The sequence below is a fragment of the Ranitomeya imitator genome, chromosome 8 (assembly GCF_032444005.1).
Source record: "Ranitomeya imitator isolate aRanImi1 chromosome 8, aRanImi1.pri, whole genome shotgun sequence".
Classification (NCBI taxonomy): domain Eukaryota; kingdom Metazoa; phylum Chordata; class Amphibia; order Anura; family Dendrobatidae; genus Ranitomeya; species Ranitomeya imitator.
In genome coordinates, this window is record NC_091289.1 from 9,621,092 (window position 1) to 9,648,538 (window position 27,447).

Genomic DNA, 27,447 nt, shown 5'->3' on the forward strand with positions numbered 1-27,447 from the left:
CCCCATCCATTGCTCGGCGCTCTGCTCTCTGACTGTCAGTGCGGCCTAGGAGCGAGCGCCGAGTTATCGATTCCGGGAGTGACAGCGATGGCGTCCGGCAGAGGAAAAGGGAGGGACGGCGACACCCGGGGGTAAGAGGAGGCACGGGAACACCGAGGGGAGAGAGACAGCCCGGGAATAGGAGAGACAGAGGGGAGAGAGACAGCTCTGTGATAGGAGAGATCGAGGGGAGAGAGAGAGACAGCTCTGTGATAGGAGAGACCGAGGGGAGAGAGAGACAGCTCTGTGATAGGAGAGATCGAGGGGAGAGAGCGACAGCTCTGTGATAGGAGAGACCGAGGGGAGAGAGAGAGAGAGAGACAGCTCTGTGATAGGAGAGACCGAGGGGAGAGAGAGAGACAGCTCTGTGATAGGAGAGACCGAGGGGGGAGAGAGAGACAGCTCTGTGATAGGAGAGACCGAGGGGAGAGAGAGACAGCTCTGTGATAGGAGAGACCGAGGGGGGAGAGAGAGACAGCTCTGTGATAGGAGAGACCGAGGGGGGAGAGAGAGAGAGACAGCTCTGTGATAGGAGAGATCGAGGGGAGAGAGAGAGACAGCTCTGTGATAGGAGAGATCGAGGGGAGAGAGAGAGACAGCTCTGTGATAGGAGAGACCGAGGGGGGAGAGAGAGACAGCTCTGTGATAGGAGAGACCGAGGGGAGAGAGAGACAGCTCTGTGATAGGAGAGACCGAGGGGGGAGAGAGAGACAGCTCTGTGATAGGAGAGACCGAGGGGGGAGAGAGAGAGAGACAGCTCTGTGATAGGAGAGATCGAGGGGAGAGAGAGAGACAGCTCTGTGATAGGAGAGACCGAGGGGGGAGAGAGAGAGAGACAGCTCTGTGATAGGAGAGACCGAGGGGAGAGAGAGAGAGACAGCTCTGTGATAGGAGAGACCGAGGGGGGAGAGAGAGAGACAGCTCTGTGATAGGAGAGACCGAGGGGAGAGAGAGAGAGAGACAGCTCTGTGATAGGAGAGATCGAGGGGAGAGAGAGAGACAGCTCTGTGATAGGAGAGACCGAGGGGGGAGAGAGAGACAGCTCTGTGATAGGAGAGACCGAGGGGAGAGAGAGACAGCTCTGTGATAGGAGAGACCGAGGGGGGAGAGAGACAGCTCTGTGATAGGAGAGACCGAGGGGGGAGAGAGAGAGAGACAGCTCTGTGATAGGAGAGACCGAGGGGGGAGAGAGAGACAGCTCTGTGATAGGAGAGACCGAGGGGGGAGAGAGAGAGAGACAGCTCTGTGATAGGAGAGATCGAGGGGAGAGAGAGAGACAGCTCTGTGATAGGAGAGACCGAGGGGAGAGAGAGAGACAGCTCTGTGATAGGAGAGACCGAGGGGAGAGAGAGAGACAGCTCTGTGATAGGAGAGACCGAGGGGGGAGAGAGAGACAGCTCTGTGATAGGAGAGACCGAGGGGAGAGAGAGAGACAACTCTGTGATAGGAGAGATCGAGGGGAGAGAGAGACAGCTCTGTGATAGGAGAGATCGAGGGGAGAGAGAGACAGCTCTGTGATAGGAGAGACCGAGGGGGGAGAGAGAGAGAGACAGCTCTGTGATAGGAGAGACCGAGGGGGGAGAGAGAGACAGCACTGTGATAGGAGAGACCGAGGGGGGAGAGAGAGAGAGACAGCTCTGTGATAGGAGAGACCGAGGGGAGAGAGAGAGAGACAGCTCTGTGATAGGAGAGACCGAGGGGAGAGAGAGAGAGAGACAGCTCTGTGATAGGAGAGATCGAGGGGAGAGAGAGAGACAGCTCTGTGATAGGAGAGACCGAGGGGGGAGAGAGAGACAGCTCTGTGATAGGAGAGACCGAGGGGGGAGAGAGAGAGAGACAGCTCTGTGATAGGAGAGATCGAGGGGAGAGAGAGAGACAGCTCTGTGATAGGAGAGACCGAGGGGGGAGAGAGAGAGAGACAGCTCTGTGATAGGAGAGACCGAGGGGGGAGAGAGAGAGAGACAGCTCTGTGATAGGAGAGACCGAGGGGGGAGAGAGAGACAGCTCTGTGATAGGAGAGACCGAGGGGGGAGAGAGAGAGAGACAGCTCTGTGATAGGAGAGACCGAGGGGAGAGAGAGAGAGACAGCTCTGTGATAGGAGAGACCGAGGGGAGAGAGAGAGAGAGACAGCTCTGTGATAGGAGAGATCGAGGGGAGAGAGAGAGACAGCTCTGTGATAGGAGAGACCGAGGGGGGAGAGAGAGACAGCTCTGTGATAGGAGAGACCGAGGGGGGAGAGAGAGAGAGACAGCTCTGTGATAGGAGAGACCGAGGGGAGAGAGAGAGAGACAGCTCTGTGATAGGAGAGACCGAGGGGAGAGAGAGAGAGAGACAGCTCTGTGATAGGAGAGATCGAGGGGAGAGAGAGAGACAGCTCTGTGATAGGAGAGACCGAGGGGGGAGAGAGAGACAGCTCTGTGATAGGAGAGACCGAGGGGAGAGAGAGACAGCTCTGTGATAGGAGAGACCGAGGGGGGAGAGAGAGACAGCTCTGTGATAGGAGAGACCGAGGGGGGAGAGAGAGAGAGACAGCTCTGTGATAGGAGAGATCGAGGGGAGAGAGAGAGACAGCTCTGTGATAGGAGAGACCGAGGGGGGAGAGAGAGAGAGACAGCTCTGTGATAGGAGAGACCGAGGGGGGAGAGAGAGAGAGACAGCTCTGTGATAGGAGAGACCGAGGGGGGAGAGAGAGACAGCTCTGTGATAGGAGAGACCGAGGGGGGAGAGAGAGAGAGACAGCTCTGTGATAGGAGAGACCGAGGGGAGAGAGAGAGAGACAGCTCTGTGATAGGAGAGACCGAGGGGGGAGAGAGAGAGACAGCTCTGTGATAGGAGAGACCGAGGGGAGAGAGAGAGAGAGACAGCTCTGTGATAGGAGAGATCGAGGGGAGAGAGAGAGACAGCTCTGTGATAGGAGAGACCGAGGGGAGAGAGAGAGACAGCTCTGTGATAGGAGAGACCGAGGGGGGAGAGAGAGACAGCTCTGTGATAGGAGAGACCGAGGGGAGAGAGAGAGAGAGACAGCTCTGTGATAGGAGAGATCGAGGGGAGAGAGAGAGACAGCTCTGTGATAGGAGAGACCGAGGGGAGAGAGAGAGAGAGACAGCTCTGTGATAGGAGAGATCGAGGGGAGAGAGAGAGACAGCTCTGTGATAGGAGAGACCGAAGGGAGAGAGAGAGACAGCTCTGTGATAGGAGAGACCGAGGGGAGAGAGAGAGAGACAGCTCTGTGATAGGAGAGACCGAGGGGGGAGAGAGAGACAGCTCTGTGATAGGAGAGACCAAGGGGAGAGAGAGAGAGAGACAGCTCTGTGATAGGAGAGATCGAGGGGAGAGAGACAGCTCTGTGATAGGAGAGACCGAGGGGAGAGAGAGAGACAGCTCTGTGATAGGAGAGATCGAGGGGAGAGAGAGACAGCTCTGTGATAGGAGAAACCGAGGGGAGAGAGAGAGACAGCTCTGTGATAGGAGAGACCGAGGGGGGAGAGAGAGAGACAGCTCTGTGATAGGAGAAACCGAGGGGAGAGAGAGAGAGACAGCTCTGTGATAGGAGAGACCGAGGGGGGAGAGAGAGACAGCTCTGTGATAGGAGAGACCGAGGGGAGAGAGAGAGAGACAGCTCTGTGATAGGAGAGACCGAGGGGAAAGAGAGAGACAGCTCTGTGATAGGAGAGACCGAGGGGGGAGAGAGAGACTGCTCTGTGATAGGAGAGACCGAGGGGAGAGAGAGAGAGACAGCTCTGTGATAGGAGAGACCGAGGGGAGAGAGAGAGACAGCTCTGTGATAGGAGAAACCGAGGGGAGAGAGAGAGACAGCTCTGTGATAGGAGAGACCGAGGGGAGAGAGAGAGAGACAGCTCTGTGATAGGAGAGACCGAGGGGAAAGAGAGAGACAGCTCTGTGATAGGAGAAACCGAGGGGAGAGAGAGAGAGACAGCTCTGTGATAGGAGAGATCGAGGGGAGAGAGAGACAGCTCTGTGATAGGAGAGACAGAGGGACGGGAGAGAGACAGCTCTGTGATAGGAGAGACCGAGGGGGGAGAGAGAGACAGCTCTGTGATAGGAGAGACCGAGGGGAGAGAGAGAGAGAGACAGCTCTGTGATAGGAGAGACCGAGGGGAGAGAGAGAGACAGCTCTGTGATAGGAGAGACCGAGGGGAGAGAGACAGCTCTGTGATAGGAGAGACCGAGGGGAGAGAGAGAGACAGCTCTGTGATAGGAGAGACCGAGGGGAGAGAGAGAGAGACAGCTCTGTGATAGGAGAAACCGAGGGGAATGAGAGAGACAGCTCTGTGATAGGAGAGACCGAGGGGAGAGAGAAACAGCTCTGTGATAGGAGAGACCGAGGGGAGAGAGAGAGAGAGAGACAGCTCTGTGATAGCAGAGACCGAGGAGAGAGACAGCTCTGTGATAGGAGAGACTGAGGGGAAAGAGAGAGAGACAGCTCTGTGATAGGAGAGACCGAGGGGAGAGAGAGAGAGACAGCTCTGTGATAGGAGAGACCGAAGGGAGAGAGAGACAGCTCTGTGATAGGAGAGACCGAGGGGAGAGAGAGAGAGAGAGACAGCTCTGTGATAGCAGAGACCGAGGAGAGAGACAGCTCTGTGATAGGAGAGACTGAGGGGAAAGAGAGAGAGACAGCTCTGTGATAGGAGAGACCGAGGGGAGAGAGAGACAGCTCTGTGATAGGAGAGACTGAGGGGAAAGAGAGAGACAGCTCTGTGATAGGAGAGACCGAGGGGAGAGAGAGAGAGAGAGACAGCTCTGTGATAGGAGAGACAGCTCTGTGATAGGAGAGACCGAGGGGAGAGAGAGAGAGACAGCTCTGTGATAGGAGAGACCGAGGGGAGAGAGACAGCTCTGTGATAGGAGAGACCGAGGGGAGAGAGAGACAGCTCTGTGATAGGAGAAACCGAGGGGAGAGAGTGACAGCTCTGTGATAGGAGAGACCAAGGGGAGAGAGAGAGAGACAGCTCTGTGATAGGAGAGACCGAGGGGAGAGAGAGACAGCTCTGTGATAGGAGAGACCGAGGGGAGAGAGAGAGAGACAGCTCTGTGATAGGAGAGACCGAGGGGAGAGAGAGACAGCTCTGTGATAGGAGAGACCGAGGGGAGAGAGAGAGAGACAGCTCTGTGATAGGAGAGACCGAGGGGAGAGAGAGACAGCTCTGTGATAGGAGAGACCCAGGGGAGAGAGAGACAGCTCTGTGATAGGAGAGACCGAGGGGAGAGAGAGACAGCTCTGTGATAGGAGAAACCGAGGGGAGAGAGAGAGAGACAGCTCTGTGATAGGAGAGACCGAGGGGAGAGAGAGAGAGAGACAGCTCTGTGATAGCAGAGACCGAGGGGAGAGAGAGACAGCTCTGTGATAGGAGAGACCGAGGGGAGAGAGAGAGAGAGACAGCTCTGTGATAGCAGAGACCGAGGGGAGAGAGAGACAGCTCTGTGATAGGAGAGACTGAGGGGAAAGAGAGAGAGACAGCTCTGTGATAGGAGAGACCGAGGGGAGAGAGAGAGAGACAGCTCTGTGATAGGAGAGACCGAGGGGAGAGAGAGAGAGACAGCTCTGTGATAGGAGAGACCGAGGGGAGAGAGAGAGAGACAGCTCTGTGATAGGAGAGACCGAGGGGAGAGAGAGAGACAGCTCTGTGATAGGAGAGACCGAGGGGAGAGAGAGAGACAGCTCTGTAATAGGAGAGACCGAGGGGAGAGAGAGACAGCTCTGTGATAGGAGAGACCGAGGGGAGAGAGAGAGAGAGAGAGACAGCTCTGTGATAGGAGAGATCGAGGGGAGAGAGAGACAGCTCTGTGATAGGAGAGACCGAGGGGAGAGAGAGAGACAGCTCTGTGATAGGAGTGACCGAGGGGAGAGAGAGAGACAGCTCTGTGATAGGAGAGATCGAGGGGAGAGAGAGACAGCTCTGTGATAGGAGAGACCGAGGGGAGAGAGAGACAGCTCTGTGATAGGAGAGACCGAGGGGAGAGAGAGACAGCTCTGTGATAGGAGAGACCGAGGGGAGAGAGAGACAGCTCTGTGATAGGAGAGACCGAGGGGAGAGAGAGACAGCTCTGTGATAGGAGAGACCGAGGGGAGAGAGAGAGACAGCTCTGTGATAGGAGAGACCGAGGGGAGAGAGAGAGACAGCTCTGTGATAGGAGAGACCGAGGGGAGAGAGAGAGACAGCTCTGTGATAGGAGAGACCGAGGGGAGAGAGAGAGACAGCTCTGTGATAGGAGAGACCGAGGGGAGAGAGAGACAGCTCTGTGATAGGAGAGACCGAGGGGAGAGAGAGAGAGAGAGACAGCTCTGTGATAGGAGAGACCGAGGGGAGAGAGAGAGAGACAGCTCTGTGATAGGAGAGACCGAAGGGAGAGAGAGACAGCTCTGTGATAGGAGAGACCGAGGGGAGAGAGAGAGAGAGAGACAGCTCTGTGATAGCAGAGACCGAGGAGAGAGACAGCTCTGTGATAGGAGAGACTGAGGGGAAAGAGAGAGAGACAGCTCTGTGATAGGAGAGACCGAGGGGAGAGAGAGAGAGACAGCTCTGTGATAGGAGAGACCGAAGGGAGAGAGAGACAGCTCTGTGATAGGAGAGACCGAGGGGAGAGAGAGAGAGAGAGACAGCTCTGTGATAGCAGAGACCGAGGAGAGAGACAGCTCTGTGATAGGAGAGACTGAGGGGAAAGAGAGAGAGACAGCTCTGTGATAGGAGAGACCGAGGGGAGAGAGAGACAGCTCTGTGATAGGAGAGACTGAGGGGAAAGAGAGAGACAGCTCTGTGATAGGAGAGACCGAGGGGAGAGAGAGACAGCTCTGTGATAGGAGAGACCGAGGGGAGAGAGAGACAGCTCTGTGATAGGAGAGACCGAGGGGAGAGAGAGAGAGAGAGACAGCTCTGTGATAGGAGAGACAGCTCTGTGATAGGAGAGACCGAGGGGAGAGAGAGAGAGACAGCTCTGTGATAGGAGAGACCGAGGGGAGAGAGAGAGACAGCTCTGTGATAGGAGAGACAGAGGGACGGGAGAGAGACAGCTCTGTGATAGGAGAGACCGAGGGGAGAGAGAGACAGCTCTGTGATAGGAGAGACTGAGGGGAAAGAGAGAGAGACAGCTCTGTGATAGGAGAGACCGAGGGGAGAGACAGCTCTGTGATAGGAGAGACCGAGGGGGGAGAGAGACAGCTCTGTGATAGGAGAGACTGAGGGGAAAGAGAGAGACAGCTCTGTGATAGGAGAGACCGAGGGGAGAGAGAGACAGCTCTGTGATAGGAGAGATCGAGGGGAGAGAGAGAGAGACAGCTCTGTGATAGGAGAGACCGAGGGGAGAGAGAGAGACAACTCTGTGATAGGAGAGACTGAGGGGAGAGAGAGAGAGACAGCTCTGTGATAGGAGAGACCGAGGGGAGAGAGAGACAGCTCTGTGATAGGAGAGACCGAGGGGAGAGAGAGACAGCTCTGTGATAGGAGAGACCGAGGGGAGAGAGAGACAGCTCTGTGATAGGAGAGACCGAGGGGAGAGAGAGACAGCTCTGTGATAGGAGAGATCGAGGGGAGAGAGAGAGAGACAGCTCTGTGATAGGAGAGACCGAGGGAAGAGAGAGACAGCTCTGTGATAGGAGAGACCGAGGGGAGAGAGAGAGAGAGAGAGACAGCTCTGTGATAGCAGAGACCGAGGGGAGAGTGAGAGAGACAGCTCTGTGATAGGAGAGATCGAGGGGAGAGAGAGAGACAGCTCTGTGATAGGAGAGACCGAGGGGAGAGAGAGACAGCTCTGTGATAGGAGAGACCGAGGGGAGAGAGAGACAGCTCTGTGATAGGAGAGACCGAGGGGAGAGAGAGACAGCTCTGTGATAGGAGAGACCGAGGGGAGAGAGAGACAGCTCTGTGATAGGAGAGATCGAGGGGAGAGAGAGAGAGACAGCTCTGTGATTGGAGAGACCGAGGGGAGAGAGAGAGACAGCTCTGTGATAGGAGAGACCGAGGGGAGAGAGAGAGAGACAGCTCTGTGATAGGAGAGACCGAGGGAAGAGAGAGACAGCTCTGTGATAGGAGAGACCGAGGGGAGAGAGAGACAGCTCTGTGATAGCAGAGACCGAGGGGAGAGAGAGAGAGACAGCTCTGTGATAGGAGAGACCGAGGGGAGAGAGAGAGAGACAGCTCTGTGATTGGAGAGACCGAGGGGAGAGAGAGAGACAGCTCTGTGATAGGAGAGACCGAGGGGAGAGAGAGAGACAGCTCTGTGATAGGAGAGATCGAGGGGAGAGAGAGAGAGACAGCTCTGTGATAGGAGAGACCGAGGGGAGAGAGAGAGACAGCTCTGTGATAGGAGAGACCGAGGGGAGAGAGAGACAGCTCTGTGATAGGAGAGACCGAGGGGAGGGAGAGAGAGAGACAGCTCTGTGATAGGAGAGATCGAGGGCAGAGAGAGAGAGAGACAGCTCTGTGATAGGAGAGACCGATGGGAGAGAGAGAGAGAGACAGCTCTGTGATAGGAGAGACCGAGGGAAGAAAGAGACAGCTCTGTGATAGGAGAGACCGAGGGGAGAGAGAGAGAGAGAGACAGCTCTGTGATAGGAGAGATCGAGGGGAGAGAGAGACAGCTCTGTGATAGGAGAGACCGAGGGGAGAGAGAGACAGCTCTGTGATAGGAGAGACCGAGGGGAGAGAGAGAGACAGCTCTGTGATAGGAGAGACCGAGGGGAGAGAGAGACAGCTCTGTGATAGGAGAGACTGAGGGGAAAGAGAGAGAGAGACAGCTCTGTGATAGGAGAGACCAAGGGGAGAGAGAGAGAGACAGCTCTGTGATAGGAGAGACCGAGGGGAGAGAGAGAGAGACAGCTCTGTGATAGGAGAGACCGAGGGGAGAGAGAGAGACAGCTCTGTGATAGGAGAGACCGAGGGGAGAGAGAGAGAGACAGCTCTGTGATAGGAGAGACCGAGGGGAGAGAGAGAGACAGCTCTGTGATAGGAGAGACCGAGGGGAGAGAGAGACAGCTCTGTGATAGGAGAGACCGAGGGGAGAGAGAGACAGCTCTGTGATAGGAGAGACCGAGGGGAGAGAGAGAGAGACAGCTCTGTGATACTAGAGACCGAGGGGAGAGAGAGAGACAGCTCTGTGATAGGAGAGACTGAGGGGAAAGAGAGAGAGAGAGACAGCTCTGTGATAGGAGAGACCAAGGGGAGAGAGAGAGAGACAGCTCTGTGATAGGAGAGACCGAGGGGAGAGAGAGAGAGAGACAGCTCTGTGATAGGAGAGACCGAGGGGAGAGAGAGACAGCTCTGTGATAGGAGAGACCGAGGGGAGAGAGAGACAGCTCTGTGATAGGAGAGATCGAGAGGAGAGAGAGAGAGACAGCTCTGTGATAGGAGAGACCGAGGGGAGAGAGAGAGACAGCTCTGTGATAGGAGAGACCGAGGGGAGAGAGAGACAGCTCTGTGATAGGAGAGATCAAGGGGAGAGAGAGAGAGACAGCTCTGTGATAGGAGAGACCGAGGGGAGAGAGAGAGAGACAGCTCTGTGATAGGAGAGACCGATGGGAGAGAGCGAGAGACAGCTCTGTGATAGGAGAGACCGAGGGAAGAGAGAGACAGCTCTGTGATAGGAGAGACCGAGGGGAGAGAGAGAGACAGCTCTGTGATAGGAGAGACCGAGGGGAGAGAGAGAGAGAGACAGCTCTGTGATAGGAGAGACCGAGGAGAGAGAGAGACAGCTCTGTGATAGGAGAGACCGATGGGAGAGAGAGAGAGACAGCTCTGTGATAGGAGAGACCGAGGGGAGAGAGAGAGACAGCTCTGTGATAGGAGAGACCGAGGGGAGAGAGAGAGAGAGACAGCTCTGTGATAGGAGAGACCGAGGGAAGAGAGAGACAGCTCTGTGATAGGAGAGACTGAGGGGAGAGAGAGACAGCTCTGTGATAGCAGAGACCGAGGGGAGAGAGAGAGACAGCTCTGTGATAGGAGAGACCGAGGGGAGAGAGAGACAGCTCTGTGATAGGAGAGACTGAGGGGAGAGAGAGAGAGACAGCTCTGTGATAGGAGAGACTGAGGGGAGAGAGAGACAGCTCTGTGATAGGAGAGACCGAGGGGAGAGAGAGAGACAGCTCTGTGATAGCAGAGACCGAGGGGAGAGAGAGAGACAGCTCTGTGATAGGAGAGACCGAGGGGAGAGAGAGACAGCTCTGTGATAGGAGAGACTGAGGGGAGAGAGAGAGAGACAGCTCTGTGATAGGAGAGACCGAGGGGAGAGAGAGAGACAGCTCTGTGATAGGAGAGACCGAGGAGAGAGAGAGACAGCTCTGTGATAGGAGAGACTGAGGGGAGAGAGAGAGAGACAGCTCTGTGATAGGAGAGACCGAGGGGAGAGAGAGAGAGACAGCTCTGTGATAGGAGAGATCGAGGGGAGAGAGAGACAGCTCTGTGATAGGAGAGACTGAGGGGAGAGAGAGAGAGACAGCTCTGTGATAGCAGAGACCGAGGGGAGAGAGAGACAGCTCTGTGATGGGAGAGACTGAGGGGAGAGAGAGAGAGACAGCTCTGTGATAGGAGAGACCGAGGGGAGAGAGAGAGAGACAGCTCTGTGATAGGAGAGACCGAGGAGAGAGAGAGAGAGACAGCTCTGTGATAGGAGAGATCGAGGGGAGAGAGAGAGACAGCTCTGTGATAGGAGAGACCGAGGGGGGAGAGAGAGACAGCTCTGTGATAGGAGAGACTGAGGGGAGAGAGAGACAGCTCTGTGATAGGAGAGACCGAGGAGAGAGAGAGAGACAGCTCTGTGATAGGAGAGACCGAGGGGGGAGAGAGAGACAGCTCTGTGATAGGAGAGACCGAGGGGAGAGAGAGACAGCTCTGTGATAGGAGAGACCGAGGGGAGAGAGAGACAGCTCTGTGATAGGAGAGACCGAGGGGAGAGAGAGAGACAGCTCTGTGATAGGAGAGACTGAGGGGAGAGAGAGAGACAGCTGTGTGATAGGAGAGATCGAGGGGAGAGAGAGACAGCTCTGTGATAGGAGAGACCGAGGGGAGAGAGAGAGACAGCTCTGTGATAGGAGAGACCGAGGGGAGAGAGAGAGACAGCTCTGTGATAGGAGAGATCGAGGGGAGAGAGAGACAGCTCTGTGATAGGAGAGACCGAGGGGAGAGAGAGAGACAGCTCTGTGATAGGAGAGACTGAGGGGAGAGAGAGAGACAGCTCTGTGAGAGGAGAGACCGAGGGGAGAGAGAGAGAGACAGCTCTGTGATAGGAGAGACCGAGGGGAGAGAGAGAGACAGCTCTGTGATAGGAGAGACTGAGGGGAGAGAGAGACAGCTCTGTGATAGGAGAGACCGAGGGGAGAGAGAGAGAGACAGCTCTGTGATAGGAGAGACCGAGGGGAGAGAGAGAGAGACAGCTCTGTGATAGGAGAGACTGAGGGGAGAGAGAGACAGCTCTGTGATAGGAGAGACCGAGGGGGGAGAGAGAGACAGCTCTGTGATAGGAGAGACCGAGGGGAGAGAGAGAGAGACAGCTCTGTGATAGGAGAGACCGAGGGGAGAGAGAGAGAGAGACAGCTCTGTGATAGGAGAGACAGAGGGACGGGAGAGAGACAGCTCTGTGATAGGAGCGGGAGAGAGAGAGAGAGAGACAGCTTTGTGATGGGAGAGACCGAGGGGAGAGAGACAGCCCAGGAATAGGAGAGAGACAGACAGGAGAGATCGAGGAGAGAGAGAGAGACAGCTCTGTGATAGGTTCAGGTCATAAAAAGTTAGAAAATAATGAAATAATGAAATTACTTACACACAAAAGGCCCTTAGAGATTAGATCAGGGAGGGATTCTTTGCAGAGGAGATCACTGCAGATATTAGACAGATCTCCACTGCACCTTGTATCTCCAGGATGTGATACTATAAAGGTACCTTCACACATAACGATATTGTTAACGATATCGTTGCTTTTTGTGACGTAGCAACGATATCGTTAATAAAATCGTTCTGTGTGACAGCGACCAACGATCAGGCCCCTGCTGGGAGATCGCTGGTCGCTGGGGAAAGTCCAGAACTTTGTTTCGTCGCTGGATCTCCCGCAGACATCGCTGGATCGGCGTGTGTGACACCGATCCAGCGATGTCTTCACTGGTAACCAGGGTAAACATCGGGTAACTAAGCGCAGGGCCGCGCTTAGTAACCCGATGTTTACCCTGGTTACCATCCTAAAAGTAAAAAAAACAACCACTACATACTTACCTACCGCTGTCTGTCCTCGGCGCTCTGCACTCCTCCTGTACTGTCTGTGAGCGTCGGTCAGCCGGAAAGCAGAGCGGTGACGTCACCGCTCTGCTTTCCGGCCGCTGTGCTCACAGCCAGTGCAGGAGGAGTGCAGAGAAGCAGAGCGCCGGGGACAGACAGCGGTAGGTAAGTATGTACTGTTTGTTTTTTTTACTTTTAGGATGGTAACCAGGGTAAACATCGGGTTACTAAGCGCGGCCCTGCGCTTAGTTACCCGATGTTTACCCTGGTTACCGGCATCGTTGGTCGCTGGAGAGCTGTCTGTGTGACAGCTCTCCAGCGACCAAACAGCGACGCTGCAGCGATCCGGATCGTTGTCGGTATCGCTGCAGCGTCGCTTAATGTGAAGGGGCCTTTAGGCTATGTGCACACGTTCAGGATTTTTCGCATTTTTTCGGCCATTTTCCACGGAAAAAATGCTAAAAAAAGCATACATAAGCATCCCATCATTTTTAATGCATTCCGCAATTTTTGTGCACATGCTGCATTTTTTTCCACGAAAAGAATACATCGCAGTAAAAAATGCAGCATGTTCATTAATTTTGCAGATTTTTCACGTTTTTGCCGCTATATTATTGCATTGGGCAGCTCCGGAAAAAAACGCGAAAAAAAAAAAAGTTTTGGCACCCTTGAAAATGTTCCAGAAAATGAAGTATTTCTCCCAGAATATTATTACAATTCCACATATTTTGTTATACACATGTTTATTTCCTTTGTGTGTATTGGAACAACACAAAAAAAACAGAGGGAAAAAGGCAAATTGGACATAATTGCGCACAAAACCCCCAAAATGTGTCTGTCAAAATTGTTGGCACCACCTTTCCAAAATTTTGGGTAAACAACTTTGTTCCAAGCATGTGATGCTCGTTCAAACTCGCCTTTGGCAAGTAACAGGTGTGGGCAATATGAAAATCACACCTGAAACCAGATAAAAATGCAGAGGTAACTGTATCTTTGCATTGTGTGTCTGTGTGTGCCACGCTAAGCATGGAGAACAGAAAGAGAAGAAGAGAACTGTCTGAGGACACGAGAACCAAAATAGTTGAACAATATCAACAATCTCAAAGTTACAAGTCCATCTCCAGAGATCTTGATGTTCCTTTCTCAACTCAACATAATCAAGAAGTTTACAACCCATGGCACTGTAGCTAATCTCCCTGGACATGGACGGCAGAGAAAAATTGATGAAAGGTTGTATTGCAGAATAGTCCGGATGGTGGATAAGTCCCAATCAAGGTACAAAAGAATAATAGATGTCCTGCAGGCTCAGGGTGCACCAGTATCAGCGCAAACTATCCGTCCACATGTGAATAAAATGAAACACTATGGCTGTAGACACATGAGGACTCGACTGCTGATACAGAGACATGAAAAAGCGAGACTGCAGTTTACCAAAATGTAAGGGAGTAAGCTAAAATCCTTCTGGGAAAGCATGTTGTGGACAAAAGAGACCAAGACAGAGCTTTTTGGTAAAGCACATCATTCTACTGTTTACAGAAAACAGAATGAGGTCTACAAAGAAAATATAGCACCTACAGTCAGATATGGTGGAGGCTCACAGATGTTTTGGGGTTGTTTTGCTGCCTCTGGCACTAGGTGATTATCAAAGGATTTTGCGTGCCATTGTAGAGGCTAGTGCAGAAAGCTGAGTTTGCTTCCTAGGTCATGGATCTCCCGGAAAGACAATAACCCCAAACATACGTCAATAATCTCCCAGAAATGGATGGGAACAAAGCGAAGGAGAATATTGAATTGTCAGGAATGAGTCCGGATCTAAATCTCTTTGATCACCAGTGGAGAGATCTTACAATTGCGGCTGGGAGAAGGCGACTTCACATGTGAGGGACCTGGAGCAGTTTGTAAGAAGAAGAGTCCAAGATCCCGGCTGAGAGGAGTAAGAATCTGGTGATGGTTTTAGGAAGCGATTGATTGCAGTTATTTATTCCACAGGGTGCAGCCAAATATTAAGTTGAGGGTGCCAACAATTATGTCCGGCCCATTTTTGGGGGTTTTGTGTGAAATTATGTCCGATTTGCCTTTTTTTCTCTTCTTTTTGTTTTGCTACACACAAAGGAAATAAACCCGCGTATAACAAAACGTGCAAGTGTAATAATTTTCTGGGAGAAATGCTTCATTTTCTGAAATAATTTCAAGGGTGCCCCACACTTTCGGCCATGACTGTCTATAAAGGGGCTGCCCCTGGAGGACGACCCCCTACAACAATCTCTGTTACATGGGACCTGTCACTTTCTTCTGTCGCAGGTGCGTCTGAGGATCCGTAGGGGTCGTCGCGCATTTTTCCCAGCCTCGTTTTAGAGGTGGGGTGTGCCCGGGTCGCTCATGGCGGCGCAGTACAACGCCCCGTTCGATGAAGAAGGTGAAGTTCGGGAAGGCTTCCTGTGCCCGCTGTGCCTGAAGGATCTGCAGTCCTTTTACCAGCTGCAGTGTCACTACGAGGAGGAGCACTCCAGCGAGGACCGCGATGTCAAGGGGCAGCTCAAAAGTGAGTGGGAAGTCTCCCCTACATCATCTGTTTTTACTTAGAGGTCCATACGACTTAAAGAAATTCTATTTTTGGGGGATGAAATAAAGACGAAATATCCGTGATTCTGCCGTTTCGATTTTATTTCTTTATCGTTTTGTTGGATATTACATATCGATATTAGTAAAATGTGTTATTTCTGCCAATTATTAATACGGCAGCGCCATATGTTACTCTTTGGTGCCTGCAGTGTAAAACAGCCGGCGCCTGTGCTGCACAGCGCAGGCTCCGCTCCTTACAAGTCTGCACTGGATGATGCCAAGGGGTTAATATTTCTCTTTTTTTGTCTATAAGATCTGGTGCAAATTGCTAAGAAAGCAAAGAACAAACTACTAAAGAAAGATGGAGGCGAGCGGGCCGAGGGCGGATCCCAGGATCGCTACGAGGCTTTCAGCTATGGCGGAGTGGACCCTTGTATGTGGGACCCACAGGAAATCGGTGAGTGGACCATAGATCTAATGTAAAGGGGGTTTGGACGTGGTGACATCCTGTCCGTTCAGTCACCCGACTGATGAATCTGCTGATTGACTGCAGAGTCTAAATCGTATCAGTCACCGGACCCTGCAGCCGATCAGTCGGGTGACTAAATGGGCGGGATATCATCCCGTCCGTTCCTGGCAGATTTATTGGAGTAGTCGGTAACTTTAGGGAAACTTTGGAAAAAGTCCTGGGAAAGGTCGAATTTTCTACCTCTGCAGGCTGGGGTGGACGACTGCACCTAGGAGCAGAATCGGGAAGGGAGGGGTGTCTGTTGTAAATTTGTGCTCCCCATCCCTCGGGGTGCAGATAAAAAGAGCATTTTTTTTCTATTCTAAACTTTTCCTTTTGTTCCCAGGGGCGGTGCGGAGTCACCTGTCCGACTTTAAGAGGCACCGAGCTGCTAGAATTGATCACTACGTGGTGGAAGTCAACAAGATCATCATACGCCTGGAAAAGGTGGGTTTTCTCAGAGATGAAGGTTATTTCCACCTTCACATACATTTTTTTTTTCTCTCTGCCCCTGAAATAAGAAATGAAGCAACTTTGCAGTCAATTTTAAAGAAAAATCTCCTATCGTTTTGCGTACACAGCTCCTAGGCTTTCTTATGTGTAGCTTTAGAAACAGTGAACAAAACCCTGTGTAGTCTGAGGCCGCAGTATCAATCCGCCGCTTTATGCTTTGTGAGATAAGTTACCAAGATGAATAAGAGGGAATGAATGTGACTTGCGGCTCTGACTACATCGGCTTTGTTGTCTGTTACCATGGAGACGCATAGGTCTGTATAGGAGCTGTGGAAACGAAACGGTAGGGAATCTGCAAAAATGAGCGAATACCAAGCTGCTTCATTTCTGACTTTAGATGCGTTTGGATAATAAATAATTTCCTTCCCCGCAGATTTCATGGTCTGATAGATTCAGGTTTTCTGTGGTTGGATAGAGTGAATCGTTAATATAACTCCATTGTTTGCAGCACATCGAGGATTTAATGTTCTTTGTTTGTCTTTAGCTAACGTCGTTTGACCGCACTAATACGGAGTCTGCCAAGATCAGAGGTACGCCGCACTGCCCCGCTCTTCTGGCCACAGATTGCAGTCAGTATTGAAATTAAAGGGGTATTCCGAGAATTACTGATCAGTGCCGGCCATTGACATCTCCACTATATGTTGTGTTATTGCCGCCGCTGGATCAGAGATTGATGCGCGGCTTCTTCACCTACTAACCTGCCTCTTCCTTCTCTCTCAGCCATAGAGAGGTCTGTGGTGCCGTGGGTCAGCGACCAGGACGTGCCTTTCTGTCCAGACTGCGGGAACAAGTTCACCATCCGCAACAGGCGACACCACTGCCGGCTCTGCGGCTCCATCATGTGCCGGCGATGCACCGAGCTGATCACCATTCCATTTGCCAGTGAGATATGAGATGATTTTCTCCCATAGCGTCCTCTGGTCTTCGAGTGTCATGGCCGCACTTCACTTCTGTCTCTCGCTCTTTCCTTCACAGATAAACTAACCAGCGCCAGCAAGCACTCCGCCTCTACCCACGGCAGTCCCAACTTATCCCCTAACACTAGCGCTCAGACCTCCCGTCGGGGCAGCATCAGCAGCCTCAGCAGCGTCAGCTCCGTCCTGGAGGAGAAGGATGACGACAAGATCCGCTGCTGTCAGCACTGCAAGGACACACTACTAAAGAGGGAGACGCAGATGGACGAGAAGGAGCACACCCCGGAAATCGTGAAGGTCTACCAGGTAAAAATAAATACAGGGATGCTGACACTCAGGGAGAGAAGGATAATTACGCTGACACTGGAGGTATAGGACGACACTGATAGTCGGGGTGCAGGATAATGATGTTGACTCTCTGGGTACAGGATAATGACACTGATAGTCGGGGTACAGGATAAAGACACTGACACTCGGGGTTAATGACAACGATACTGACACTCGGGGTACAGGATAATGACACTGACCCTCGGGGTACAGGATAATGACACTGACACTCGGGGTACAGGATGATGACACTGACACTCGGGGTACAGGATGATGACACTGACACTCGGGGTACAGGATAATGACACTGACCCTCGGGGTACAGGATAATGACACTGACACTCGGAGTACAGGATGATGACACTGACACTCGGGGTACAGGATAATGACACTGACCCTCGGGGTACAGGATAATGACACTGACACTCGGAGTACAGGATGATGACACTGACACTCGGAGTACAGGATGATGACACTGACCCTCGGGGTACAGGATGATGACACTGACACTCGGGTACAGGATAATGACACTGATACTGGGGGTACGGGATAATGACACTGACACTCGGGGTACAGGATAATGACACTGATACTTGGGGTACAGGATGATGACACTGACACTCGGGGTACAGGATAATGACGCTGACACTCGGGGTACAGGATGATGACGCTGACACTCGGGGTACAGGATAATGACACTGACACTCGGAGTACAGGATGATGACACTGACACTCGGGGTACAGGATAATGACACTGACACTCGGGGTACAGGATAATGACACTGACACTCGGGGTACAGGATAATGAGACTGACACTTGGGGTACAGGATAATGACACTGACACTTGGGGTACAGGATGATGACACTGACACTCGAGATACAGGATGATGACACTGACACTCGGGGTACAGGATGATGACACTGACACTCGGAGTACAGGATGATGACACTGACACTCGGGGTACAGGATAATGACACTGACACTCGGGGTACAGGATAATGACACTGACACTCGCGGTGTAGGATAATGACACTGACACTTGGGGTACAGGATGATGACACTGACACTCGGGGTACAGGATAATGACACTGACACTCGGGGTACAGGATAATGACACTGACACTCGGGGTACAGGATAATGACACTGACACTCGGGGTACAGGATAATGACACTGACACTCAGGGGACGGGATAATGACGCTCGGGGTTTGATTGTAATCGGAGTTGTTTATTTTTAAATGTTTTTAATGTTTTTTTGTATGTGGTGGTTTTCAATAAAAAGCATTCTTATGTAACACTTCATAAAAAATTCTCTTGGTGATCCCCTTCTTTTTTATGCATACACTTTTTCTTTGACTAACACTTGGGGTGTAGGATAATGACGCCAACACTCGGGGTGCAGGATAATGACACTTATTCTTTTGCAGAGGCTCCGGGCCTGTATGGACAGGGTGGATGAAAAGGCCCCAGAATACATCCGCATGGCACAATCTATAAAGTAAGTCCTGTAATTGTACTGACTGCTCATTAGATATCAGTCTGATCCGCACAATCCTGAGCTCTCGCGCAGTTTCTGACTTTCCTCCGAGGATCCTTTACCTATGACTGGAGACGTCTCCTCTGATTTTTGCTTTATTTCCCGAATTTACTAACAAAATGTTGATAATATAAGACGTGACTGTGGGAGTGGAGGCTGCGCCGCGTCTCTCCGGCTCGCGCCCTGTACTGCGACAGGCGATAATTATCTGACAAACAGTCTGCAAAATGCTTTGTGCTTCTTTTACTCCGCAGCGCTGGCGAGACAACCTACAATTTAGACCACGCCAACGGCCTGAGAGTGGAGGTGCAGAAACTCTATGAGCTAATAGATGCTTTAAGGTGAGAAGTGACACTGAGATGGGGGCTGCAGCGAGGAAATCTGCGAGACTCTGGTGTCGCTCCATGCATGAGCCACGATCGAGGGGGGGGGGGGGGAATAAATGTGTGTGTATAGATAGATAGATATGTGTATATATGCTGTGAATACACCCACACGATATTTTCACCCCTTTTTGTATGCTAGAAAGGAACAGATTTATCAGTAAGTATCAAATTAGGAAACCAAAAAAAAGTAAATATTTGATAGAATTATTTTAATTATTTTCAGCAATTAATCATTATTATTTATTTATCTGCCACAGTAAGAAAATACTAACCCTGGGAATGAACGAAGAGCCCAAACCTCACCCCAAACATCTCCAGCTGCAGAAGATGGTCAGATACTCGGCGACGCTGTTTGTGCAGGTAAATACTGGAGGAAATGTCCGTCCAGCGCACACCGTGACTGTTATATGCAGTGAGATCCCCCTGCGGAGCCGCATATTACATCAGACGAACAAACCTTTTTTTTTTTTAATTGCATCAGGAAAAACTATTAGGTTTAATGTCGCTGCCAACTAAGGAGGCGTACGAGGAGTTAAAGGAAAAGCGGAAACAGGAAAATGAGCAAAAACTACAACGGGAACGACAGGTGAGATTTCATGTGTGATATTGTATCTGACAGCAAGCAGAGATCTTGCAAATAATAGGAAACTGTAAAGGTGGTAGGGTGGCATGGCCGACTGAGCCGGAATGGATTACGCCAGAAATTGGTGTAAATCATAGCAGGGATCTACTCCAGCCCGTAGCTCGCATGTTACTTATGAAGGCTGAGATTATATGCCCGGCCATTCCAACACCGATACTAAACGGTTCGGTGATGGAGTGAAACGTGTCAAATTTTTAAAGGATTTCCCTCCTACTTTAAGGGAAGTGTGTATGGGCCAAGGGTGGGAAATATTATATATATATATATATATATATATATATATATATATATATATATATATATATATATATATATATATATATATATATATATATATATATATATATATAATCTCCACTCGCCTCAGAGGTTGCCACCGCTTTTCCTACTTGGAATGTGAAAGCTGCAGGCGATCAGTGTCCGCTGATTGGCTGCAGGCATTGGGAGACTGGAGGGTTAGAGGCGCTGATGCTGGAGGTGGGTACAGGGTTTTTTTTGTTTGTTTTTTTTTTGTTAATTCCCTTCCTTGGGTCCATGCACTCTAACATTTAAGTTAAAGGAACAAACCCCTGTAAGAGTCTCATCTTTTGGAGTTCTTGAACCAAAAATGGAAACAAACGTCCGTTATTAACAGGTTTAGATCTACTGAAAGTTCTGGCATCAATTTTCACAAACCCGTCAGACCTATAGTGACCATATCTAAACAAAAGATAAAAAAAAAAATATCACGTAAGTCAGAATTTGTGACTTTAACACTAGAAAAGTGATTCTAAACCTGTTATAAATTTCCCTCCAAAGTTTTACAAAAGTTTAATAACTTTATTGTAAATGCCAAGGAGAAAAGTTTGTAAACTGTCTTTTTGTAGCAGTGTATTACCGCTTGTGTCCCTGCAGGCGGATCTTGAAGCACAGAGGAGGCGAGATGAGAAGAAGAGAGACGCCGTGCCCCGCATCTCCGAGGCCTTGAACGGAGAGCCTCGACCGACGGGCCGGATTCGAAAGGTGGAAGGATGGTTACCGACGTCCGGTGTCCCTCGGAATCGAGAGACCTCCGACCCCCTCCTACAGCAAATCGAGAACATCACCTCCTACATCCAGCAGGCTCAGGTGGCCGGACGCACGGATGAAGTCCGCATGTTAGAAGAAAATCTGAGGCAGCTGCAGGATGAGTACGACCAGCAGCAAGTGGAGACGGCCATAAGGATGTCCAAAGAGCTGGCCGAAGAGGAGGCCATGCAGAGAGAACAGCTGGAGGTGCTGAGAAAGCGGGAGGAAATTCGGGAGCAGAAGAGGAGCCTGGCCCAGCACAGCAGAGCTCACTCCCTGGACTTTCGGGACCACCGACAGGTGACGGCCTGGCAGGATAAACACACAGCAGCGCTGGATCTCCAGCTCCCGAGACGCGACCTCACTCCAGTACGGTCACCAAGTCCTTCAGTCACAAGACCGGACCTCTCCTTACACATCTCTCCGGTTCTTCCCAGCAAATCTGTTCCCTTAAACCCCTTTGAGGATGAGGAGGATGAGTCCGAACCGGCCCATTCAGACCCGATCCAGCAAAATGGCAAAAGGGAATACAACCCATTTGATGAGGATGATGAGGACGACCAAGACGGGAGCCGCCGCGAGGTTACACAACCCTCTTGCAATCCATTTGAAACGTCACCAGACCGAGACTACTCCCCACCGGCTACAAAAAACCCCTTCGAGAAGGACGAGCTCCCCTGCACTGGGAATCCCTTCGAGGAGCCGGATGAGGAGGTGATTGAGGAGGATCTGCTCCTACAACAGATCGATAACATCAAAGCCTACATATTCGACGCCAAGCACAGCGGACGTCTGGACGAGGTGGAGCTCCTGACCGAGAACCTGAGGGAACTGAAGAAGACTTTGGCCAAGCAGAAAGAACAGACCCAGTGAGAAAGACGCCACAACACCAGATTCTTACCAGCAAAGCCCATGGTATCAAAAGCATCACCCAGATTATACCGACGTGCTGCAGAATGATGGCGGAGCGATGCACCGCACAGGTCAATGGAGATAGGTGGGTTGGATTGTTATCATACCTTGTGCTGCCTGATCCTATCACTCCTGAATGTGAAGAGCACTTATAAAGGTTCGACGAGCCCATTATATGGATTAATGAGTGGGGGGAGGGGAAGTAGCCACTGCCTATAGGAAGCGAACTACAAGGACCAGAATATGGCGTGACGTGATTTCTGCAGAACGATGTCTGGATGAAAGATCTGCTCCAATTACACTACATGACACACGGAGAACGCCTGCTCCTGTGTAATCCGTGACCATTGTGGAAAAGACAGATTTCTGGTATAGTCTGAACAAGGTTACATCATTTTACGGTCCAGTCTGCCTCTGAACATTACAGATATATAAAAAATGTACATAAAAAGTGGAGTCACAGTGTATATACATTATCTAATGGTGAACTCCAGAGCTGCACTCACTATTCTGCTGGTGCAGTCACTGTGTACATACATTACATTACTGATCCTGAGTTACATCCTGTATTATACTCCAGAGCTGCACTCACTATTCTGCTGGTGCAGTCACTGTGTACATACATTACATTACTGATCCTGAGTTACATCCTGTATTATACTCCAGAGCTGCACTCACTATTCTGCTGGTGCAGTCACTGTGTACATACATTACTGATCCTGAGTTACATCCTGTATTATACTCCAGAGCTGCACTCACTATTCTGCTGGTGCAGTCACTGTGTACATACATTACTGATCCTGAGTTACATCCTGTATTATACCCCAGAGCTGCACTCACTATTCTGCTGGTGCAGTCACTGTGTACATACATTACATTACTGATCCTGAGTTACATCCTGTATTATACCCCAGAGCTGCACTCACTATTCTGCTGGTGCAGTCACTGTGTACATACATTACATTACTGATCCTGAGTTACATCCTGTATTATACCCCAGAGCTGCACTCACTATTCTGCTGGTGCAGTCACTGTGTACATACATTACATTACTGATCCTGAGTTACATCCTGTATTATACTCCAGAGCTGCACTCACTATTCTGCTGGTGCAGTCACTGTGTACATACATTACATTCCTGATCCTGAGTTACCTCCTGTATTATACTCCAGAGCTGCACTCACTATTCTGCTGGTGCAGTCACTGTGTACATACATTACATTGAGTTACATCCTGTATTATCCTCCAGAGCTGCACTCACTATTCTGCTGGTGCAGTCACTGTGTACATACATTACATTACTGATCCTGAGTTACATCCTGTATTATACTCCAGAGCTGCACTCACTATTCTGCTGGTGCAGTCACTGTGTACATACATTACATTACTGATCCTGAGTTACATCCTGTATTATACCCCAGAGCTGCACTCACTATTCTGCTGGTGCAGTCACTGTGTACATACATTACATTACTGATCCTGAGTTACATCCTGTATTATACTCCAGAGCTGCGCTCACTATTCTGCACTCAGCGACTCCACTTTTTATGTAGATATTCTTAGTTTGTAAGTGGTAAAAAGGTGACTATACAATATGTTGGATAACTCCGTTCGTTACAGCATCCAGAACACTACAACGAGGTGTCGACTCCTTTAATGCAGTGTAAATGCCCCTTTATCTGCGCCTTGCTGACACTTTGGTCCCCTGTAGGGGGCGTCATTGGTGTCCAATGTGACAGTGACTTAAAGGGGCAGTGTCCTCAGGGCTGGGTCCTTTTAAATTAGGTCATCTCTCCAGTTCTTAGCTGAGCGTTGTTTCTGCTCTTTGCTTCAATGTATCAGTCTGGAGTCTGTTTCGCTCACAGAGCATTGTCCAGACCGGATACAATTGTAGCAAACCCTCAGCTGTCGTGTTTGTCACCCATACAATTTGCGAGCCTTCAGAATGTTCCTATACACTGACAGGAAGCAGCGAGTCAAAACGAAGTATTTTTTGAAGTTGCAGAACTTGATCATAATTGTAGATTCATGTTTTTCTGAGCCGTCAAGAAATTACAGCATTAAAGGGACGGCTTCCCTTTATTTAGTTAAGATAATTAGTAGGGTACCTGAACTGATACCCCCAAAAGTACTAAAGTAAAGGGGGCCTCTACTGAGAGTCATACCACAAAAAATGCAGAAGTGCTCTCGCTTTACTGCCTGCTGTGCTGCTTGGTGATTTTGCAGCGTTTTTCTTTGTGGCACAAATTGTTCAGTATTTTTCGGTTCTGTTATAAGAAGCTGCAGTATTAGTGTGTGTATCATGTCTGTGTATCGTGGTCTCCGTTGTTTTATTTATTCCTGATCCGCTGCAGAATTGAGGAGGAAGGTCCTATGGCTCAGAGATCAAAGCCCCCATTAGTGACTGCATAGGACTCCCTGCCCCCTCCTCCAGTCAGAGGGAGAAACATGGGAAACCCCCAATGTAGCTTTGCTTTCATCTCACATCTACTCTAGTCGCATCCAAAGCTGCTTTCGAAACACCACCTCTCCATGTGTGCATTTCACTCACATACTAGCCATCAAGGTATGTCATGCAGCTTCGGATGTGACTAGAGAGGAAAACATGAAGGAGGGTGAGGGGATATTTTTCTTTCTTCCTGCACCATTGTGGTCTCTCATCCAGTGCATGTCAGGGGCATTTGCTCTATTTCTGCCTTTTTATAGTTTTTTTTTTTTACCTTGGGTTGCTGCTGATGATCAGCCGCCTTGACTTGGGCAAACAACCGGCCTCCAGTGGGATTATTACTCTGCGTAGCTTTATTTTCCAGTTTTTTTTTCTATAATAGATTCATGGAGACCACAGGGGCGCTGCGGACCTGCTGTAAAGGCTATGTGCACCTTTTCTACCATTGCAGTATTTTTGCTCCAACTTTAGTTAAGCAATTTGGTCATTTTAAAAGTTTTGGAATACAGCTGCTATGATGAGCTATGTATTTCCATGGTTACAGACTACAAAACCTGTGTGTAGTCTGCCTTCTTCCTCCGTGATCAGCACAGGTTGTTGTTCATATACAAAAAAAATTATTTCTGAAGGGCACGATTTACCAGGAAGGGATGGAAAAGAGGAAATTTAAGGCTAGAGCATTGAGAGTAGGTCCACAGAGAACACCCCGTAAGCTCTGGTCCTGTAGCTCCTCAAGAAGGAAATAACCATTGGGCAAAGAACACGAATCATAAGCAGAAAACACCCACTGAGTTCTGCAGTTACATATGCAAGGGACATCGCATATCCAAAATGAGACAGAATAAAATATTTCTGGCTACAGATAGACAAGCAGGAAACACTCACTGAGCTCTGAACCTGCAGCTAGACAAGGAGGGAGTACTCACCGAGCTCTGAACCAGCAGCTAGACGAGCAGGGAGCGCTCACCGAGCTCTGAACCTGCAGCTAGACAAGCAGGGAGCGCTCACCGAGCTCTGAACCCGCAGCTAGACGAGCAGGGAGCGCTCACCGAGCTCTGAACCTGCAGCTAGACGAGCAGGGAGCGCTCACCGAGCTCTGAACCCGCAGCTAGACGAGCAGGGAGCGCTCACCGAGCTCTGAACCCGTAGCTAGACAAGCAGGGAGCGCTCACCGAGCTCTGAACCTGCAGCTAGACAAGCAGGGAGCGCTCACCGAGCTCTGAACCTGCAGCTAGACAAGCAGGGAGCGCTTACCAAGCTCTGAACCTGCAGCTAGACAAGCAGGGAGTGCTCACCGAGCTCTGAACCTGCAGCTAGACAAGGAGGGAGCGCTCACCGAGCTCTGAACCTGCAGCTAGACAAGCAGGGAGCGCTCACCGAGCTCTGAACCTGCAGCTAGCCAAGCAGGGAGCGCTCACCGAGCTCTGAACCTGCAGCTAGCCAAGCAGGGAGCGCTCACCGAGCTCTAAACCTGCAGCTAGCCAAGGAGGGAGCGCTCACCGAGCTCTGAACCTGCAGCTAGCCAAGGAGGGAGCGCTCACCGAGCTCTGAACCTGCAGCTAGCCAAGGAGGGAGCGCTCACCGAGCTCTGAACCTGCAGCTAGCCAAGGAGGGAGCGCTCACCGAGCTCTGAACCTGCAGCTAGCCAAGGAGGGAGCGCTCACCGAGCTCTGAACCTGCAGCTAGCCAAGGAGGGAGCGCTCACCGAGCTCTGAACCTGCAGCTAGCCAAGGAGGGAGCGCTCACCGAGCTCTGAACCTGCAGCTAGCCAAGCAGGGAGCGCTCACCGAGCTCTAAACCTGCAGATAGATAAGCAGGGAGCGCTCACCGAGCTCTGAACCTGCAGCTAGCCAAGGAGGGAGCGCTCACCGAGCTCTGAACCTGCAGCTAGCCAAGCAGGGAGCGCTCACCGAGCTCTAAACCTGCAGATAGATAAGCAGGGAGCGCTCACTGAAGACTGAACCTAGAACTACACAAACGGGGAACTCCCACTGGGGTCTGAACATGTAACTAGACAAGCGGGATCACTGGCTGAACTCTGAAACTACAGCTCTACAAGCAGTAAACACCCACTGAACTCACAAGTTCCCTTCTTGTGGAGCTGCAGGTTCAGAGCTCAGTGAGCACACGCTGCTTGTCTAGCTGCAGTCAAATATCTTATTCTATCTTATTTTGGAAATTGGGTGTATTTTTCATGTGTGGCTGCAGGTTCAAAATTCGACAAGCAGAGAATACTCACTGAGCTCTGAACCTGCAGCTGGACAAGCAGAGAGCGCTCACTGAGCTCTGAACCTGCAGCTGGACAAGCAGAGAGCGCTCACTGAGCTCTGAACCTGCAGCTGTAGAAGCAGAGAACACTCACTGAGCTCTGAACCTGCAGCTCGAGAAGCAGGGAACACTCACTGAGCTCTGAACCTGCAGCTGGACAAGCAGGGAACACTCACTGAGCTCTGAACCTGCAGCTGGACAAGCAGAGCGCTCACTGAGCTCTGGACCTGCAGCTGAACAAGCTGAGAACACTCACTGAGCTCTGGACCTGCAGCTGAACAAGCTGAGAACACTCACTGAGCTCTGAACCTGCAGCCGGACAAGCAGGGAACACTCACTGAGCTCTGGACCTGCAGCTTGAGAAGCAGGGAGCGCTCACTGAGCTCTGGACCTGCAGCTGAACAAGCAGAGAACACTCACTGAGCTCTGAACCTGCAGCTCAAGAAGCAGAGAACACTCACTGAGCTCTGAACCTGCAGCTCGAGAAGCAGAGAACACTCACTGAGCTCTGAACCTGCAGCTCGAGAAGCAGGGAACACTCACTGAGCTCTGAACCTGCAGCTCGAGAAGCAGAGAACACTCACTGAGCTCTGAACCTGCAGCCGGACAAGCAGGGAACACTCACTGAGCTCTGGACCTGCAGCTCGAGAAGCAGGGAGCGCTCACTGAGCTCTGAACCTGCAGCTAAACAAGCAGGGAGGGCTCACTGAGGACTGAACCTGCAGCTATGCAAGCAGAGTATCAGAAAAAGTAGATTTAAAATGGAAATCGGCCAATAACCGAGCAGCCTGCACCTCTCCTTATCTAAATGATCATTTCTAAGGCAAAGGTGCACATACACTTTAAGCTGCAAATCTTGAAATGAGAGCGAGGTCTTTGCTCCAGTATGGGTGCAGCTATTTGTGTCTTGTTTTAACTTTGCGGAAATGTTTTTGCAGCACTACCACAATCCTGCCCATTGTGCATATTTCTCGAGCGGACGCTGAATGGCGGCATTAGAGATGTAGATGTCAGCGGCTCCAGAGAAAACCTGCAACAAGGACGCAAAACAAATGTGCAATTCACAAATGGAAAAGTGCAAATGAGGTTTTGTTTTAATAGTAAGAAAAATGCTGAAAATA

General features: G+C 50.9%; 1 protein-coding gene across 1 annotated transcript; it reads left to right on the forward strand.

Moving 5' to 3' along the window:
* RBSN (rabenosyn, RAB effector) lies at nt 1–23,923 on the forward strand. Its single transcript, XM_069736242.1, has 12 exons — nt 1–131; nt 14,563–14,803; nt 15,137–15,280; nt 15,678–15,778; nt 16,329–16,374; nt 16,565–16,726; nt 16,820–17,064; nt 18,515–18,585; nt 18,879–18,965; nt 19,268–19,370; nt 19,492–19,596; nt 20,548–23,923. The coding sequence occupies exons 2-12, from the start codon at nt 14,641–14,643 to the stop codon at nt 21,571–21,573; spliced, it is 2,253 nt and encodes a 750-aa protein (XP_069592343.1). The 5' UTR covers nt 1–131; nt 14,563–14,640; the 3' UTR covers nt 21,574–23,923.
* The last annotated feature ends 3,524 nt before the right edge of the window (nt 23,924–27,447 follow it).

Excerpts from the sequence above, each read along its gene's own strand:
- RBSN (XM_069736242.1), top strand. The coding sequence starts at position 14,641 with ATGGCGGCGCAGTACAACGCCCCGTTCGATGAAGAAGGTGAAGTTCGG. Across the intron at positions 16,375-16,564 it reads GGAGTCTGCCAAGATCAGAG|CCATAGAGAGGTCTGTGGTG; the intron begins GTACGCCGCACT and ends CTTCTCTCTCAG. Across the intron at positions 19,371-19,491 it reads CGGCGACGCTGTTTGTGCAG|GAAAAACTATTAGGTTTAAT; the intron begins GTAAATACTGGA and ends TAATTGCATCAG.